Source organism: Microtus oregoni, unplaced genomic scaffold (assembly GCF_018167655.1).
Source record: "Microtus oregoni isolate MIOR12 unplaced genomic scaffold, Mior012 000053F_ref0000044, whole genome shotgun sequence".
Classification (NCBI taxonomy): domain Eukaryota; kingdom Metazoa; phylum Chordata; class Mammalia; order Rodentia; family Cricetidae; genus Microtus; species Microtus oregoni.
In genome coordinates, this window is record NW_024543829.1 from 4,192,300 (window position 1) to 4,209,228 (window position 16,929).

The 16,929-nt window shown below is 42.3% G+C and overlaps 2 protein-coding genes across 9 annotated transcripts in view; one reads left to right on the top strand and one right to left on the bottom strand.

The window, feature by feature from the left end:
• LOC121437624 (protein SMG5-like) overlaps window positions 1–12,602 on the bottom strand; it is a 93,630-nt gene extending 81,028 nt beyond the window's left edge. The window contains exons 1-2 of one of the 4 annotated variants that reach the window (XM_041637568.1): window positions 12,565–12,602; window positions 1,063–1,117 (exon numbers count right to left, since the gene is read on the bottom strand). The gene's annotated coding sequence lies outside the window, so the exon portion shown is untranslated. Of the gene's footprint in view, window positions 1–1,062; window positions 1,118–11,161; window positions 11,353–12,564 lie in introns of those variants that run through there. The other 3 variants (XM_041637569.1, XM_041637567.1, XM_041637570.1) reach the window with 3 other exon arrangements.
• Sybu (syntabulin) overlaps window positions 1–16,929 on the top strand; it is a 104,545-nt gene that overhangs the window by 19,346 nt on the left and 68,270 nt on the right. For 2 of the 5 annotated variants that reach the window (XM_041637576.1, XM_041637578.1), the window contains exons 1-2: window positions 12,688–12,835; window positions 16,550–16,627. In XM_041637576.1, the coding sequence (XP_041493510.1) occupies window positions 16,604–16,627 (24 nt within the window). In that variant the 5' untranslated portion in view covers window positions 12,688–12,835; window positions 16,550–16,603. Of the gene's footprint in view, window positions 1–12,687; window positions 12,836–16,313; window positions 16,628–16,929 lie in introns of those variants that run through there. The other 3 variants (XM_041637580.1, XM_041637579.1, XM_041637577.1) reach the window with 2 other exon arrangements.

Genomic DNA, 16,929 nt, shown 5'->3' on the forward strand with positions numbered 1-16,929 from the left:
TAGAGCTAATAGCTACATTATTAAAGCTTCAGATGCAACATTCTTTTTTCAGAAAGTCTAAAGAAAGTCTACTGTAGTTCATTTGATAGGATGCTTTCCTGCAAATAGTAAACTCTGGGTTCAATCACCCATTCTGCATAAACCAGGTACGGTTACGCTCACCCATGACTAGAAGTTGGTAAAGGAAGGCAGGAGAATCAAAAGTTCAAGGCCATTCTCAACTATATATCAAGTTCACAGCCAGCCTGGCCTACTTGAGACACTCTCTGAAAATATATAACTAATGTAGCTGTCTCCCCAACCAAAAAGCCTTCTTACTTCCTAACATGCAAACAAAAATGTTTATTATAAACTTAGAATCAATGTGGAAAATATGACTACACATTTTTTAACTAAAATAAGCCAATTCAAGTAGTAATGTGTCTTATAACTAGGTATATATTCAAGAGCTCAAAGGTGTCTCATATTTAGGTATATATTGCAATCATTTTATCAGTGCTATCTGGGTAATTGGCTATTTGGTATAAAGCATTAGAATTTCTATAAAACCCTTTTATGTCCTCCTTCCTGCAATATCTATATTTCCACATGACAAATATAGTTGGGATTTTAGCAATACACATTTTGAAAACAGATTTGAAAAATCATCTTAAAGAATGCCTGTATTTTAATTCCAATTAATAACTGTAAATGTTTATTTTGAACCTTCAGGTACCGATAAGTCCCCAGATTGCTCTTCATTAACAATGAAAAAAGACAATAATATTTGGAAAAGAAAAATACCTAAGTGAAAAACAGAAGTAGGAAAGAACAGTTGAATGGCTTCTAGAATGGAGAGAGTTAAAGCGGCAAGCAGAACTAAAGCGCTCCTGTGGCTCCGGTGCTTGGGTTGTGATGGACAAATTTGTCTTTCTTCTCTATGTGTAAGAGGAAAAATGCAAACTGGATCAGTGTGAATATGAAATGGCTTTTGCCAATAGCATCTTGGACTCATCACTGAAAAAGAACAAGGCAAATAAACACAGGCAGTGAAAGGTGACAAAAGCTTTGAAAAATCCTTACCTTGGTCTCATGGAGAACTTGAACTGGGTAATGGCCAACGGTAGTTCCACAGGCACTAATGCAAACGAGAGGCAGCAGATTGTCAGGTTGTTTGTCATTGCCTACATGGCTAACAGGAAAGTCCCCTGGCTACCATTTTTTCTATTGTTCAACTAGAAACCGACCTGTAGACTTAAGGGAAACTACCTTTGGGGAAGTAAATATGACCTCGTTTACATCATTGAGAGAATCAGATCTAGTGGTCACTATTGAGGGAGCTCGTTTCCTTACCCCTTCCTTATTGGCTACACAAGGCTATGAGGACAAAAGTGCTTTGGTGACCTTGAAGCCACCAGGATGCTCTATGTTGGTTAGGTTGCTTTACCAAATGTTAAACCATTAAGTGGAAAAGAGACCAAGTGGGTGAATAAGAAAGCTTTTGCTGTAAATTGAACCTAACGCCTTGAGCCTTAAGATATGCCAGGTAAGTGTTCTACTACAGAGCTCCAACTCCAACACCTTAGGTCTTAAGACAATGTCCTATATGCTGCAGGAAGTCTTACAGCCAGTGGTTACCCGCCCACTGGGCGTGGCCTCTTTTACCATATAAACCTATATAGAGCATGTGTCTGCTCTCTTTTTCCTGCTGCAGGATTCGGTTTCTGATCTCCATTCAAGCAGAGGATTCTGATTTGTGAGTCCACCCCTAAATAAATAACCATCTATTTCTCAATTCTGAGCTAGTGCGGGATTTCTTTTAAGCGTCCTTCTTCAGTCCTACATATACAGTCACATAAGCCTATAAGCCCAGTGACATAGAGTGAGACAGGAAGACCAAGACTTCAAGCTCAGGCAACATGATAAAATTTCCCTTCTCTAAAAAACAAAAACCCATAAAATACTGTCTAAGATTGGAGTGGATACAAGTACACTGGTTTAATGTGTGATAGTATTGATTCTTTATTACTTTTTAAAAATTTTATGTGCATGGGAGTTATGTCTGCATGTATGTTTATGTGAGAGTGTTGAGTCCCCTAGCGCTGCAGTTACAGATAGGTGTAAGCCACCATGTGGATGCTGGGAATTGAGCCCAGCTCCTCTGGAAGAGCAGCCATCACTCCAGCCCCAGCATTGATTCTAATCTCCAAATAAAGAGACGTTTCTGATCCATTTGAGCATGAAAAGATCATCTTAATTTCAGTCATTTGCCTCCGTTATTTAAAGATTTGTCACCTATGAATACATGTTTCTATTTGTTGTTTGTCTGTGTGTTTGTTTTTCTGAAATGAACCCTCATATAGACCAGGCAGGCCTGAAAAATCTATGCAGAGGATGACCTTCAGCTATTGATCCTCCTGGCTCATATTTCAAGTGCTTGGATTGCAGGCATTTACCACCACCTCTGTGTGAACCTGTTGTAAAAGGCTACTTGTTCATTCCTGGCTACCAAAACTCCCAAAATAACCACAAATAAACTGTATTAATTAAATCACTGCTTGTCCCATCAGCTCTATCTAGCTTCTTATTGAATAACTCTTATATCTTAATTTAACCCATTTCTATTAATCTGTGTATTGCTACAAGGCTTATGGCTTACAGGGTAAAGTTCTGGTGTCTATATCCAGCTGGACTACATGGCTTTTCTCAAACTCCTTCTCCCTTCTCCCAGTATTCAGTTTAGTTTTCCCTGCCTAGTTCTGCTCTACCCTATCACACGTCCAAAACAGCTTCTTTATTAACCAATGGTATTCACAGCTTACAGAGGGAAATCCCACATCATAAACCTTTGATTTTTCTCCTTCCTTCTTTCCTTCCTTCCTTCCTTCCTTCCTTGTTTTTGGGTGTGCCCAGGAATCAAATGAAGAGCCTTGCACATATGAGCCAAGCACTTATTTACAGTCTCAACATTCTGAACAAATTTAGAGCACTGGTTCTGTTGAGAGTTTTTGCCAGACTAACTTCAGTTACTTACAGTTGTCTCACTTTGTCCTTGTGAATTGAAAGTCTTAGTCCTTGTACTTAGAAACAGTCTTGACAATCCCAAAAAAACAGATGGGTAAAAGAGAAAAAAGAAAAAGAAAACAGGGCAAGTAAAGGCATTTCTCATGTATTTCTTGGTTTAGTGCTTTAATTTAAAAGTTAGATGAAATAAGCCCTTTTCTCCCTAGGATTTTTTGGTCATGATGCTTATCACAGCAATATAAAGCAAACCAGCCCAAAGCTGGGTACTGAGAGTAGGCTAAGTTGGTGACAAGGCTGACCCTATTGTGTGGGGGAAGGATGGTAGACGCGGTTGAAACTTTGGGCTGAAAGAGCAAAGCTGCTTGAGGATGGTAACCAACCTAACCTTGTTGTCCCACACATTCCACTCATCATTGAAACATTAGATCTACCCTCCAGACAACACTGCAGGACAGTGTGATGGGCCATTGTCATTGAGTATTAGATCTGTCCTCCAGACAACACTGCAGGACAGTGTGATGGGCCATTGTCTTGAGATATTAAATCTACCCTCCAGACAACACTGCAGGACAGTGTGATGGGCCATTGTCATTGAGTATTAGATCTGTCCTCCAAACATCACTGCAGGATGGTGTGATGGGCCATTGTCACTGACGTATTAGATCTACCCTCCAGACAACACTGCAGGACAGTGTGTTGGGTCATTGTCATTGAGGTATTAGATCTGTCCACCAAACAGCACTGCAGGACAGTGTGATGGGCTATTGTCATGTCTTGAAATGTGCTACAATACTGTAAAGAGAGTTGAGAAAGAAAACTTGCATTCATTCACTCAGTGAATGAAAAATGAACAAGACAGCAGCATCTTCCAGTAGTATCAGACTAAATGGAGGATAAAATTGTGATACAAAAAAAGATAGGGAAAGACTCCTCATTTATACTAATACTATTCAAAATTCTGTGCATCCCATTTGGGAATCCACATAAAGAAGATGCATTCCAGTGTTTAGAGTTATTGAGCATAAAATGTTATCAACAAATAAGCAAGCAAGCCGTGGAAAGATGCAAAGAAGTGGAAATGTTTATTAATCTCTTTGAAGGGTTGCTGCAATTCAATCATATGGATGCCTCCCAGCTGGCAAGGAAACAGGATTGCTCAAAGGTTTCAGATTGAAAAGCCTCACACAGCTCTCTAGGCAAGAAGTTTGGCGGTGGTGCTGAAAAACCACAAAGACCAATTCCCAAATATTTATCATATGATTTGTATTCTGCAGCCATTCCCAGTCTCAACGATAACAGTGGAAAGGATGACGTCAGAGTGCGGGAATAGAATGCTTGAGCAAGGGCTTCCATCCTGAATACACCACCAAAGGCCACGGCAACAGATCTGCTGGCAGCCTCTTCTTACTAAAGCTCATTAAAATGGACAGTTTACCTTTGGGCAAAAATACAACCAGAAAACCTTGGTTTTAAAGGATCACCATAATCTTACTTGTTTAAAAATAAAAAGTGGCATTTTCTGTTTAAACCTCCTGTGTGAACTATCCCTCTCATATTTCTTTAATTACAGAGAACTGAGTGGTCCTGCAGCAAAGAATAATACCAGAGCTACGAGCAAGGGAAGAGAAGGAAGGGCTGTGTGTGTCCTAACTCTAGGGACCCATACACCCTCCTTGTTTTAATATTTATAGAAATAACAATACCCTGTGGAAAAGGGATTTGAAAGATTCAATTAAGGATTTTTTTTTTAAAAAAGAATATGTAATTTTCATATGATCACAGTTTTTAACTTGAAAAAGTATAACATATTTCAGGTTAATAAGTATGACTTCTGTCATATTTTTATGTGAATTCATTCCTAGTTTATCTTAAAATAGAGTTTATAGCTTCAAATGGATCTCTATGCTAATATTAAATGACCCATGTGTTCCTGCTCTGTTTAAAATGATTATAATTTAATATTTAATTTAAAATTATCACAAAAAAAAGCACAAAACAAAGTACCTACCCCGCAGCATGGTTTAGTACTTGGATGACATTAACTGTTCCCTCTATTTTCCATGACTACATAGTCCCATTGCTAAAGTCCCATGTAAAGAAGTCAAATAAAATTAAGAAATTAGACTAATTTATGTTATCACCGCAAATTGATTCGGTTTCTCCCAACATTTATTGGAGTTCTTTGTAAATAATAAGAAAGGACTCAATTTATATTTTTAGAATAAATAAAAGTCACTTATTTACAAAAAGTCTTGGATTCAAGGTATAAGATTTGTATTTACTAAAAGTATAACTGTTTGCCAATTTCAAGGTTTAGCAATACTTAATAATTATTATCAGCTTCATCTTTATTATGTTTTAAGACAATATTTTTCAAGTATCCAATTTTGCAATATTATTATAAGGCAAAAATCAAACAGCAGCAATAACAAAAACCTAAATGATCCCTAATCCTGTGTTTATTCCTTCATTTCATTATCTGTTCCTATAGAATTATTTTTGAACTTGGAGATTTGTGGATATGATTACTGACATGAAGGTAGGCAGAAACAAAACTAGTAATTTAGATGCAAAATTTCCAGGTGTTTACGATGGGAACCACAAGCATGCTGACTTCAGCAAATTCACACATCTATACTTAGGATCCCAAGCACTGGGAAATGGGCTGCTCTCAAAGAATGTTTACAGTAGACTCATAGTGTGAAATTTTCTAATGCTCTCTGCCTTAGTAACATTTTTTTGTTTTTCCAAGCATCAAAATAGGACTACTTAAATCGTATGTGCGTGTGTGCATGTGTGTGTGCTTGTGGGTGTGTGAAGCTACTGCATTAGTCTGTATGACAAAATATAGCAATGAGATTATGTGAATATTTAAAATTGTAAATGTTAGAGTTTTTTAAGAAAGAAAACCTTGTCTAGAACTGTTTTCTATTTTAATAGTAAAAATCTAATAAGCGACAAAGGAAAAGAGGGGAAAACCATAACGAGGAATCAGGGGAATAGTTTTTCAAAGCATATTCTTTGAATTCTCACTCAAGAGAGTTGAGCCCATTAAAAATGAAGCTAAGATTAATATTTTATAATACATAAGATAAAATATGTGTATTTTCTGAGACAGAAGCTTTTCAAGTTACACCAATTTGGAAATCATTATTTTTACTTGCTTACTTAAAAATTCTTTTGAATTGCTGTTCAGCTCATGTGACAAGCCCCAAAGCCAATCCAGCTCCTGATTATCGTATCTGGCATGTGGTTTTAGTTTTCCACTGTACTATACAACCATGCAAAAAAGTAGAGACCATTTTTAAACCTAGAAATCATTCTCTCCTTCATTACTCTCAGTACAAGAATAAGCTGCCTGACTTGAGCAAGTGTGATTGGCTAATGAGTGTATCTGAAGGACGAAAGAGACTAAATGAGGACTTCAGCTGGAGACCAGAGATTGTGAAGAGAGCTCTGGGAAGAGAGACCCTTTGTGAACACACCCTAGGTGTGATGCCAGGGCTGGATCAAAAGGCCATGTGCATATATTTTTATCTCCAAGACACTGGAGAGCAATGAAAAGATTCAGTTAGGTCTGATGGAGTCACGGTAAGGTTGGGAATTATCAGATGTGCCCCTTAAAGAAACATCTCGGGCCACTATTTAAGAAGATACTTTAGAGGACTAGTCTAGGAAGTCAGGTGATGGTTGGGGAGGAAAGAGATGTAGAGAAATGGAGACATTTCAAGATAATTAAGAGGTAAGAAAGATAGGACACTTCTTTGTAGAAGTGTAGAAGACAAAAGATTTAACAGAGTCTCGAAGGTCCCTGGGTTTGCATGGTGAAACCGTTTATTACCTTAGAGAATACAGAGGTAAGAGTCACATGCAGAAGGAGTGTCATAAATTCAATTAGGAATAGAGACATTTGTCTATAGGCCTTTGGGGACATGGAAGATGGATAGCCAAGTGGATTATGAGAAGTATTATATTAGACATATGGATTTGTAAAACTTATAGATCATCTACCTTTAAATAGTTATTGAAGTAGTTGAAAAGAAAAGCATTACCCAAGGAGAAAAGACAGTATGAACAAACAAAAGGGAAATACCAGGTGGGGTTCAGAGGATGGCCTAAAACCATGTTGCAAAGTAAGAGATAATCAGAAGGGGACGTTTCATATTTGAAAATTGGGGTAGTGTTTACTCCAAAGACTGATCAGAAGTCAAGGTTGTGGTTGAAAAATAGCCATTAAAGTAGCCACAGAGAGGATAATCTATGACTTAGAGCAAGAGCTGCCAGCTAAAAATTGTTGGTACTGGAACGGAGTGTCACAAGGCAAGGAGGGTCTCAGATAGTATGCCCAGCTAAGCCTTCATCAGAAATTTGCTGATATGGGAAGCAGAGCAGGCCAGTAGTACTGGAACTCAGGAAGGTGGAGAGCTTCAGTGAGGCATCTGCCATTGAGGAATACTTCAGTATGTTTAAACCCTGGTAGGGAATGTCCAGTGGAAATGTATGTTGAAGTCATTCATAAAGAGACTGACAGCTAATAACAGTTCACATCCATTTGCATGGTTAAAATACTCCAGGACCTCTCCTCCACTCTTTATGTGTTCCAACCAAGACTCATAGAAGCCTATATATAATTATATAATTATTCTACTTTAAAGACAAGAAAAAGCCTGGGATAAAAACTGGACTCTCTGAACATAGCGGACAATGAGGACTACTGAGAATTCAAGAACAATGGCAATGGGTTTCTGATCCTACTGCACGCACTGGCTTTGTGGAAGCCTAGGCAGTTTGGATGCTCAACTTACTAGACCTGGATGGAGGTGGGGGTTCCTTGGACTTCCCACAGGACAGGGAACCCTGATTGCTTTTCGGGTTGGGGGGGGGGACTTAACTGGGGGAGGGGGAGGGTAATGGGAGGCGGTGGCGGGGAAGAGACAGAAATCTTTAATAAATAAATAAATTTAAAAGAAAAAGACAAGGAAATAAAATCCTGGAGAGTTAGAAGGGCTTCCTGATTGAATAATGTTCTTTACAAGGCATGAAAGGATGTCTCATACAGGAATTTTCAGGTTTAGAAATTTCCCTTGGTGGGGAGCGGGGGAGACAAAACCTAACAAGATAGGGAAATAGGAGGGATGGCGTGGTAGAGGTCAAAACATGTATGGGTTTGGAAGTAGGAGAAGGAAGGTTTTCTTGTACCTTCTATTTTGTTGGTCAATCAAGGTCTAAGGGCATCTGCACAGCATGAGGGAGCAGGAGTAGGCAGGTAGCTTTGAAGTATGGGGAAGGTGTAAACAGACACTGAAATAACAGGAAATAACGCTGACTACCCAACATAAAATGGTTGCCACATATCACTGAGCCTCTCCGGCAGCCAGAGAGTGAGAACAAACAGGGCTATTAACTAGTGGGGCCATAGGATTCCTTGTGTGCAGCTTTGGGTCACTGCAGAAGAGGCTATATCAAGTCTATTTGAGAGGATTCTCCAAGTTGGTGATGACGACACATTAGAGACACGAAAGACCAAACAAAGAGATAAGGAGATTGGGATGGGGTAGATCCATTGAACTTGTTCTTTCACCTTCTAAAGTAGGGTATGATTATATCTAACTGGGCAAGCAAGTAGTGATTGAACTGCATCCAAAATCTGACATTAAAAGATGGAGTTCAGTGGGAGTTCAGATGGTTAATCTTTCAATGAAAGTCAAACAGATTTAAAAACATCACCTTAAAAATATCAAGCCTATTAATTGTATACAAATAGACCCATGAGAATAAGCAAAATATGGACTATCTTAAGATCATTTGGCATTATTGTTTTAGAAAGATTTAGCTCATTAATTAGCTAAAATTGAATCATATAGTTTATTCTCCCCAGAGTTTTTATTAATTGGGAAAGGGGAAAGAAAGGAAGAAAAATAAGCCCTCAGTTGAATCCCCAACCTGTATAAGTTTTCTGTGGGTGTTAGAGAATTAAATATTTGGAAAAAAATTATGAAGTAGACCATATATGCATTTTACAAGTAAAGATGCAAAGATTTAGGAATGTTAACTTTTCTCGTATAGCTCAGCAGAAAGCAGGGGGGAAAATGCCTAGTGAGAAAAAAAACACTCTTTAATTCTCCCACACCCACTACATGGTGATTTCATTCACTGACATACAATTAAACAGCTTTCCATTTTGAAAGTTTCAGAAAAATTTCAAATAATGCTGAGCAAGTTTAAAGATGCTATCAAGATTTCATGGCAAACCTAGATAACAAAGGAAAAAAATTCACTGATGGACCAATAGGTGGCAACATATCACGGCCCTCTTAAAAATTTTAAATACTATTAATTAGAAAAAACTGATGGAGAAGCTACCTATATACATGGTGCTCTTTGTAATCAGTCAAAACGCTAAGACAGATCTCCAGGGGCACCCAGCGCTGCTGTCTGCATTAGTCTCTGAGAAAAGGGAGGAGGAGAGAAAGTAGAGAAGGAGACAAAATGAGGAGGAAGAACAAGCTAATGAAGTGGACGCTCAAGAATCCAGAATCATAGTAGAACCTGTTTATTCTTCAAAGCTCATCTCTAAATTGACACCTGCTTACCTCAGATCCCAGACTAAGTTAAATTCTGGCAAACCCCTTTGGCTTCTTTCTGAGACAATGCCAACACTCTGAAAGGTATGCCAGGGTTATGCCCACACTTCTGTTAGATCCTAAAGAACAGGAGACACTATCTCAGAGTAGAAACATCAATACCCATGGATGGATGAGAGGATGGATGGATGATTGGGGTGTGGCCTGTCATCATCCTTTCTGTTTAACCCTTGTCAATCAGTCTTTGGTTGGACAGGCTTATCAACCTCATTTCTGATGTGAAATCCATTTCATTCTTTATGTGTAACAATCAATGTAGGGAAAGCATTTTCCCCTTTGGCAAAAATGCAGATTTTTCAGATGATACCAAGCAAACAGGAAGCAGCAATGGTAGTTAGAATGGTCCTATCTGAAGGAGAGAGAGGGTATCTAGGAAGCTGTAAGCATATGCCAGGTTTAAATACCAGACTTGTCTAATCCTTCTAACAGCATTCCGAGCTAATTACTATTATTAAGCCTATTTTATAGGTGTGAAAATGAAGCTGAGAGAACTTAATTTGTTCAGAGACATTAACTGGTGCAACCAGGTCTTCCTTCCCAACTAACCTGCACTCACACAATGCTGAGTCCTAGGGGTTCCTTAAACAATTCGGATGAGGTTCACAGTCAGAACAAGGCGAACGATTGACTAGTGTGGAGGGCTTTGAGATTCGGGTCCTTGTATCTCTCATTTTCTACTCATCACGAACCTTGATACAAACCAGGGAACTCATTTCAGTCTCCTGCTGTCTCTTGTATGAGCCCTCACAGGGAGGCCAGGCAGAAGCTGGACTTCTTAGCAGAAAACTAGACACAGCTGTTCCTCTCACGGCCCCTAATTCAAGGTCATTTCTCCAGAATGAGTTTTACTAATTCTGTACTAGGCCTCCCATCTTAACATAGCATCTCCTACAGTTATCACCAGGGTCGGGATAGCAAGGCACGTGGAGCATCCTAGCTCCCCAGCAGCAGCCCCAGTGCTTGTCTGCCAGGATAAGGAGGCCTGAGAACCGCATCCCACATCACAGCCCAATCAGAGGACAAGAGGAGGGGAGGAACCTGTTGGGAAAACAAAGAGCATTCTTGCCCACGCTAGCCATCAAAGCAGTCAGGTAAAATAGCATCAACAGACCCCCCAAATGCCAGAGGTTACTTTGAATTTTATTCTCATTTTGATTCTGTTTCAATGTACAATAAATAAACCTGAAAAGACAGAAGAGAAAAAAAGGAACGCTAACAGAAAAGCCAGGGGCTCATAGTTATCAGGCTGATGAAATAAACAATTTTAGTCTTTTATTTGCCAGGTTTTGGATGATGTCATCTCGGTACCTGTAAAACTGATATGAAAGTTATCTGCTTTCAAAGGCAATTTTTCTTTGACTAAACAGCATCCTAGAATTGGCTAAAGGAGACACAAGGAGAGATGAGACAAACATAGGGCAGATTCCCAACCTCTAGGTTTATTTTTTTACAAATGTTTCTGCCCCGGCTTGGAGAGGAGACAGGTTACACAGCAAAGCGGTCTGTTTACTCACTAGGTCACATGATGCCAGGACTGAAGAAAAATGGTTGATAACAAAGGCATAGCCGGTTTCGGGAGTAAAGCAGCAATCAGACTGCCCCCAGCTCCAAGACTGCAGAGGTGTGCTTGGCTCTGTGTTCCTTCCCGAACCCCAAGCTCCCACCTCCTTCCTTGTCCCTCTGCCCTGCAAACAGCTCCCTAACTCCGGAGGCTCCTGCCCCAACTGTCAGAGCAGTTGGCCGCTAGGGGAGCTCTCTTCGGTTTTGCAACAACGCTGTCTTTTGAGTAGAAATTTCAAAATCAACCCCCACCCCCCATCTTTTAGCAGAAAAAAAAAGGCAGAATTATTTTGAAAAGGGTGTTTACTAGAAAGTTGATGTTGGTAAAAACACAAAGTCATAGACCTAAATTATATTATGGAAAACAATCCTTTCTGGGACTCAGATGTAGCTATAGATCGTCTCTCGGAGGCAACATTAGAAATATCTGTTCTAAGCCTAGACTGATGTGGGTGCTGAACCAGTCCTTAGGGCACCTAGATGAGGCGCCTGACAGAACTGTCTTGGCCTCGTCCCCTTACCTCCTTTCTAGGAAGCTTGCTGCTGGACCATGGGACTCGTCACTGTCTTTCTCATACCTCCACGCTCTTAGGACCTAAAGATACTTCTCCCTCAGGCCCAGAATTCAACATCTGGCTTTAGGCCTTCCGGTGCCTACCTCACAGACGACTTCCTGTGACCTTTCAGTGAATCTTTGAGGTCCACGGTCTGTCTAGTCATTGGAGGACGCAGTTCCTTAGGGAAATGTCCAGACTCAGCCTCTCCCACCTGGATGCCCAGCTTTCCACACAGCCATTCTAGGTATCTGATTTTCAACCATTTAAATCCACTTTCCCAGTCAGTGTACATCTGCTTGACCCACCCTGTGTCCCCACGTTGTTTAATATAGTCACCGTTCCTATGTTTTAGCTAGTTTTTTTTTCACCCTGTTCTCACAAATGGACAAAAAGGACACAGATGCCGGATAGCATGGTTTAAGACATCAGCTTACATCCGATTCCCCATTAGACAGCCAGAAAAATACATCCTTCATGCCTCCGAGTCCCCAGGCCCAAACCTCTGCCAGTCCTCTTTACCTGGACTTCCATTTAATTTCTGTTCGTCACTTAAAAGCATCTCTATCTAACTGAAAACTCATTTGCAGAGCCCAGCTAATTGGCACACTCCAAACCCAATGAATGTTCAAGCCACACTGCCTCAGGTTACCCACTCCCCTCTCTGCCTCAAGTACTCTCTGGGCCCCCTCCTCAGGGAGTGATCTTGCATAATCCTAGCCATTACAGGTTACAGCATCTAAATACCTTAACCATAGCTTAACAATAACACACATACAATAAGAGGAGGGTGGATCACTCACACAAGCTCTTACAGGAAAACGGGCAGCTCTCTCCCTGGTAAGAAAAATATGGGTCTCCACCCCACCACAAAAAAAATCCCAGGATGCCCCAGAATGCAGTTTCTTTTCTTCATGACGTGTTGTAGAACACGTCAGCTGTTCCTTGTTGCTGTGCAGATCACCCAACATCGGGTCACTGAGAGGCAGCAGCGCTTGCTCGCACAGCTGATAGGATTAGGAGCCGGTGCTTTGTCAGCCCTGATTGAGTCCCAGACAGCCCCAGCAGACGCAGGTGAGATGTGAGGGGAAGGGGATGAGTAGGACTGGGAGGTATCGACACTGTTTGGTGCAAGTGTTGCTCGTGGGCAGGGCATCTATATTGTCTTCCCCATGAAGTTTGCAGTCGCGGGGGAGGTGGGGTCTCTGTCAATAAAATCCTGCCCTTTAACACTCGTCCGACTTCAGCAGTTGGCCGTTTCCAGGTCAAAGGATTTTTTGCTCTGAGATTTGTGTCAGGTTATATTATGTGAAAGGGCTCTGAAAACGTAAAGTTCTCTGCACATTAAAAATATAGACCTTTTAATCACAAATCTCACATAAAGAACCCCTACATCTGGGAAGTAAGTATAGAGACTTTGCTTTCCTCCCACCTGATCTCCTAGATCTCTTGCCAGGTCTGGGCAGGCATATTATTTAAAACCTCTAAGGGATCAAGCCTCTAGAAACTATCAAGCAATTGATATTTTCTAAATAGCCAAGACATGTTTCCCCCCCCACTTCGGGGAATTGTCACAATATTACAAAACAAGACAATTAGTACTTAAGTATAAAATGAAATTGCTGCATAATAATAGGCAGAAGAAAGATGAATATCTCAAACGATATTAGATTATATCTCTTTGATGCTATAATCCAAATGTTAAATTTCTCCTAATGACATGAGAAACACTTAAATGAAATTAAAGGGAACATAGATGTGATTATTTGTAAAACTTGCCTTTTAGAACAGCAGGGAAAACGGGCTTGGTTTCCAAAAGTACAGAGCTAAGAGGTATCTGAGCAGTAAACCATCAGCCCTTGCCTCGGTAAGGTTGCTATGGTGACAGCAAGGCTACCGCACAGCCTCTCGGTGCCTGCACTTCTGCAGTCAAGGCTTTCACTGAACACATGTTGGATTTTTTTAGGCACACATCCCATCATTAAATACAAAGACACTTTGGAGGCAGCTTTATCTGAGTCATCTGCTAAACACAAGTTGTATCTGCGCTCTTCATCCTGCACCAGTGGGCCCTATGTGGGGCTGTGGAACTCATTCATTTAGGTATTCATTCACTTGGCAATTGTGCATTGATGCTACTGTGTGGAAGACACTGTGCCAGGCACGGCCTACAGTCCCTGAAGAAGACAGTGAGTGGGGAGTTCTGAAATCGGATCATAGCAGCGCTCCTAGGGGAAGCACAGGTGGTCTGGAGGGATCGGAGAGGTTTCCTGGAAGAAGCTGTCTAAAATTAAACTTACTCTTTTTCAGAATGGAGGAGGAAGGGTGGATAGAGTGTGAGAACTGTAAACAGGGGGACCAGCAGTGTGCAAAAGTCTAGATAGAGGGGAAAGGGCATGAAACCTCGAGAGAACTGATAGACTACAACTTGGACAACAACCATTTGTTATGGAGACAGCAGCAGGCTGAGGGGATGTGCCAGGGTCGGGAACACCTGTAGAGGAGAGGCAAACAGCACTTAGAGCTTGAAAGGCCTTGGTGCCATCTTGGGGGCGGGGGTCTGAATACTACCTGCTGGAAAACAGGGAGTCATTGATGAGTTTAGTGGGGAAGAGTGATTTGACTTAGCTTTGCATAAAAGAGGCCAAGGATTAACTCAGTGGTCAGAGATTTTCTTGGCAGAATGCTTACTTAGCAAATGCAAGGCTCTTGGGTTAGTCTCGAGCATTACCTCAATAAATAAATGTATAAATAAAATAAAAACACCCAAACAGGGAAAGAATTTAAACGAAGTAAAATCAAGGAAGATCGTGAGTAATTTGTTTTCTATAAAGCTTGGTGAGTTAAGACAATAACTAATTGGTTGGAAAAGAAGCTGGGGTGAAACTGGAAGGCAAACAAGTTCAGTGGCCACTGTTGGACTGACTCAGGCTACAAATGAAGATGAAGAAGAGTGATGGACAAGCGTGGTCCTTTTCAAGTCCTGTTATCAGGAGAGGCAGAGGTGAGGTTTCCATCACTCTGAATAGCGCTGTTGGTCACAGGAGAAGAAGAGCGAGGCAAAAAAAAGGGGTTCAGAGGATGTCAGAACTGCCTCTGAGATTCTGATTTGAACAACTCTGTAGACAGTTCCTGCTGTTAGGTCCCTACAACCAATTTTTCAGTTCTTGGTAGGGGGTGCAGAAGCAACCCTTGATGTCCACAGTTCATGCCCATCTCAACATTTGCAAATTCCGGCACGTATTCTAGAAATAAATCATATGGCTCCTCTTGGGCTGTACCTTGGTGAGGTCCATGGTTAAGACAGTTATGGGTAGAGAAAGAATGAATTAGGCACCTTTTCTCCACCTCAGAAAATCCTAAGATCATATCTCTGTTAAGTAGATCAAAAGGGGATAAGGATTTGTGGAATACAATCTCTTGGGGGTTTTAAGAAACCAACAAATTGATTTCCACTAATCCTCCAACTTCAGGGTCTCTGTGAACTCAGCACATCCCTAGGTTTCAGAGTTGGTACTTAAAGGAATGCCAACAAGATGGCAATCCTTGCACACAGGACCCTGGGGTGTGGAGACCATCTACCACTCCCATTGCTACCTCTGAGTAAAGGGTGTTTAAGTCATTTTACAAGTTTAAGTCTGTCACTACAGAAGACCTGAGCATAGCATGGCTAGCAACTCTTCTGTCGTCAGAGACGTTTTGAGCTTCTTAAACATCTTGGCTGCACCACAAATGCTTTCTACTGCCTGTCACATAAAAGACCCCTGCAGATATTGGATCACCTGGACCTGACCTAGCTGTCCTGGGAAAGGTCTGCTTTATCAATGGGACACAGCTCTCTTGTTTTCCTTCCCTATCCCTCCCAGCTACCCTTCAAGAGGTATTATCACTCCTCACATTAAGCCAGATAAACTTGAATTAGGGTCTCAGCTTGGAAGAACTGGTGTGCTGGCTTCCTCTTGGTTCCCCAAGCACGGTGTCCTGTCCTGTCTACAGCCTATACAGGTCCTTCTTCATGGTGTAGTCAGGGAACGGTTGTAGAGCTGGGGATGGGCTTGTGTGCTTGGTTAAAAAGCCTGTGTGTGGGCCCTGGGCTCCTGCCTCCTGGTGTCAGCCGTCTTTCACTGCCACCTTAGGCCCTTCTGACGCAAATCCCTCCAAGGAGAACCGCAGCTTTGGAAGGAAGTCCTACAAACCATATGCTGTGTCAATCCAGCAGCATTGGCTTGCCTGGGTTTCGGGACCCGCCCCACCTCCCTTGGGCGAAGTCATGGTAGAGAATCATATGTTGACTTAAAACCTAGAGGTCACAGAGGGACAGCGAGTGGGGAGGGTGACTTTCCCTCTTTCTCCATCTTGGCCATCTGATATCGCAGCTTTTCTCGCCCTCCCCATCCAACTTACACCCCCTGCCAATCCCGGACCAGGTGCAAAAGAAGATGGGGACCCTTCTGGGCTGGCGATGCTGCGAATAAGCCTCAGTCTGATCACAGTGGGTCGAGCTAGGCTTAGAAGGGAGGGGCGCTGAGAGCGGGACGTGGCGGGCGACCTGGTGGGTGCGGCGCTCAGAGGTGCCAGGCAGCTGTGCCCGGCCGCAGGTGAAGGCGGCGACCGGGAGGCGCCTCCGGAGCGGCGGCGAGCGGCGGCACCACGTGTCCCGCGGGGCGGGGCGGCGGGCGCGCCCTCGGAGCCGAGCGCGACCGCTGGCGGGGACGCGGCGGACCCGCTGCCGTCGCCGCACGCAGCCCCGGGCTCAGCAGAGTCTCCTTCTTTGCTCGGTGCTCACAGGTGCCTCCTCCTGGAAGGCGGCGGCGGCGCGGGGTACCGGCAGGCAGCGGCGAGATGGGACCCCTCCGAGAGAGCAAGGTAAGGGGACCCGGTGTGCGGGAACGGTGACAGGGTCCGTCCGAGAGGGCTTCAGTGAAGGACGAGGTGGGTACAGCCTGCCTAGTAGAGAACCAGGTGAGAAATGGACCCTGGTGTTCAGAGTCCAAGCAATCCGAGGGAAGTAGGCGCTGGAGATGGTAGAGAAGTCAAGGGTCATCCGAGGGTGATGGGATGTGCCAGATGGGGAGGTGGCACTACAGGAAGAGATTTGGGGGATTAATATGAGGATTTAAATGATTGATTTTAGAGGGTTAATCCTAGATCCTAAAGCTGTGACTGGA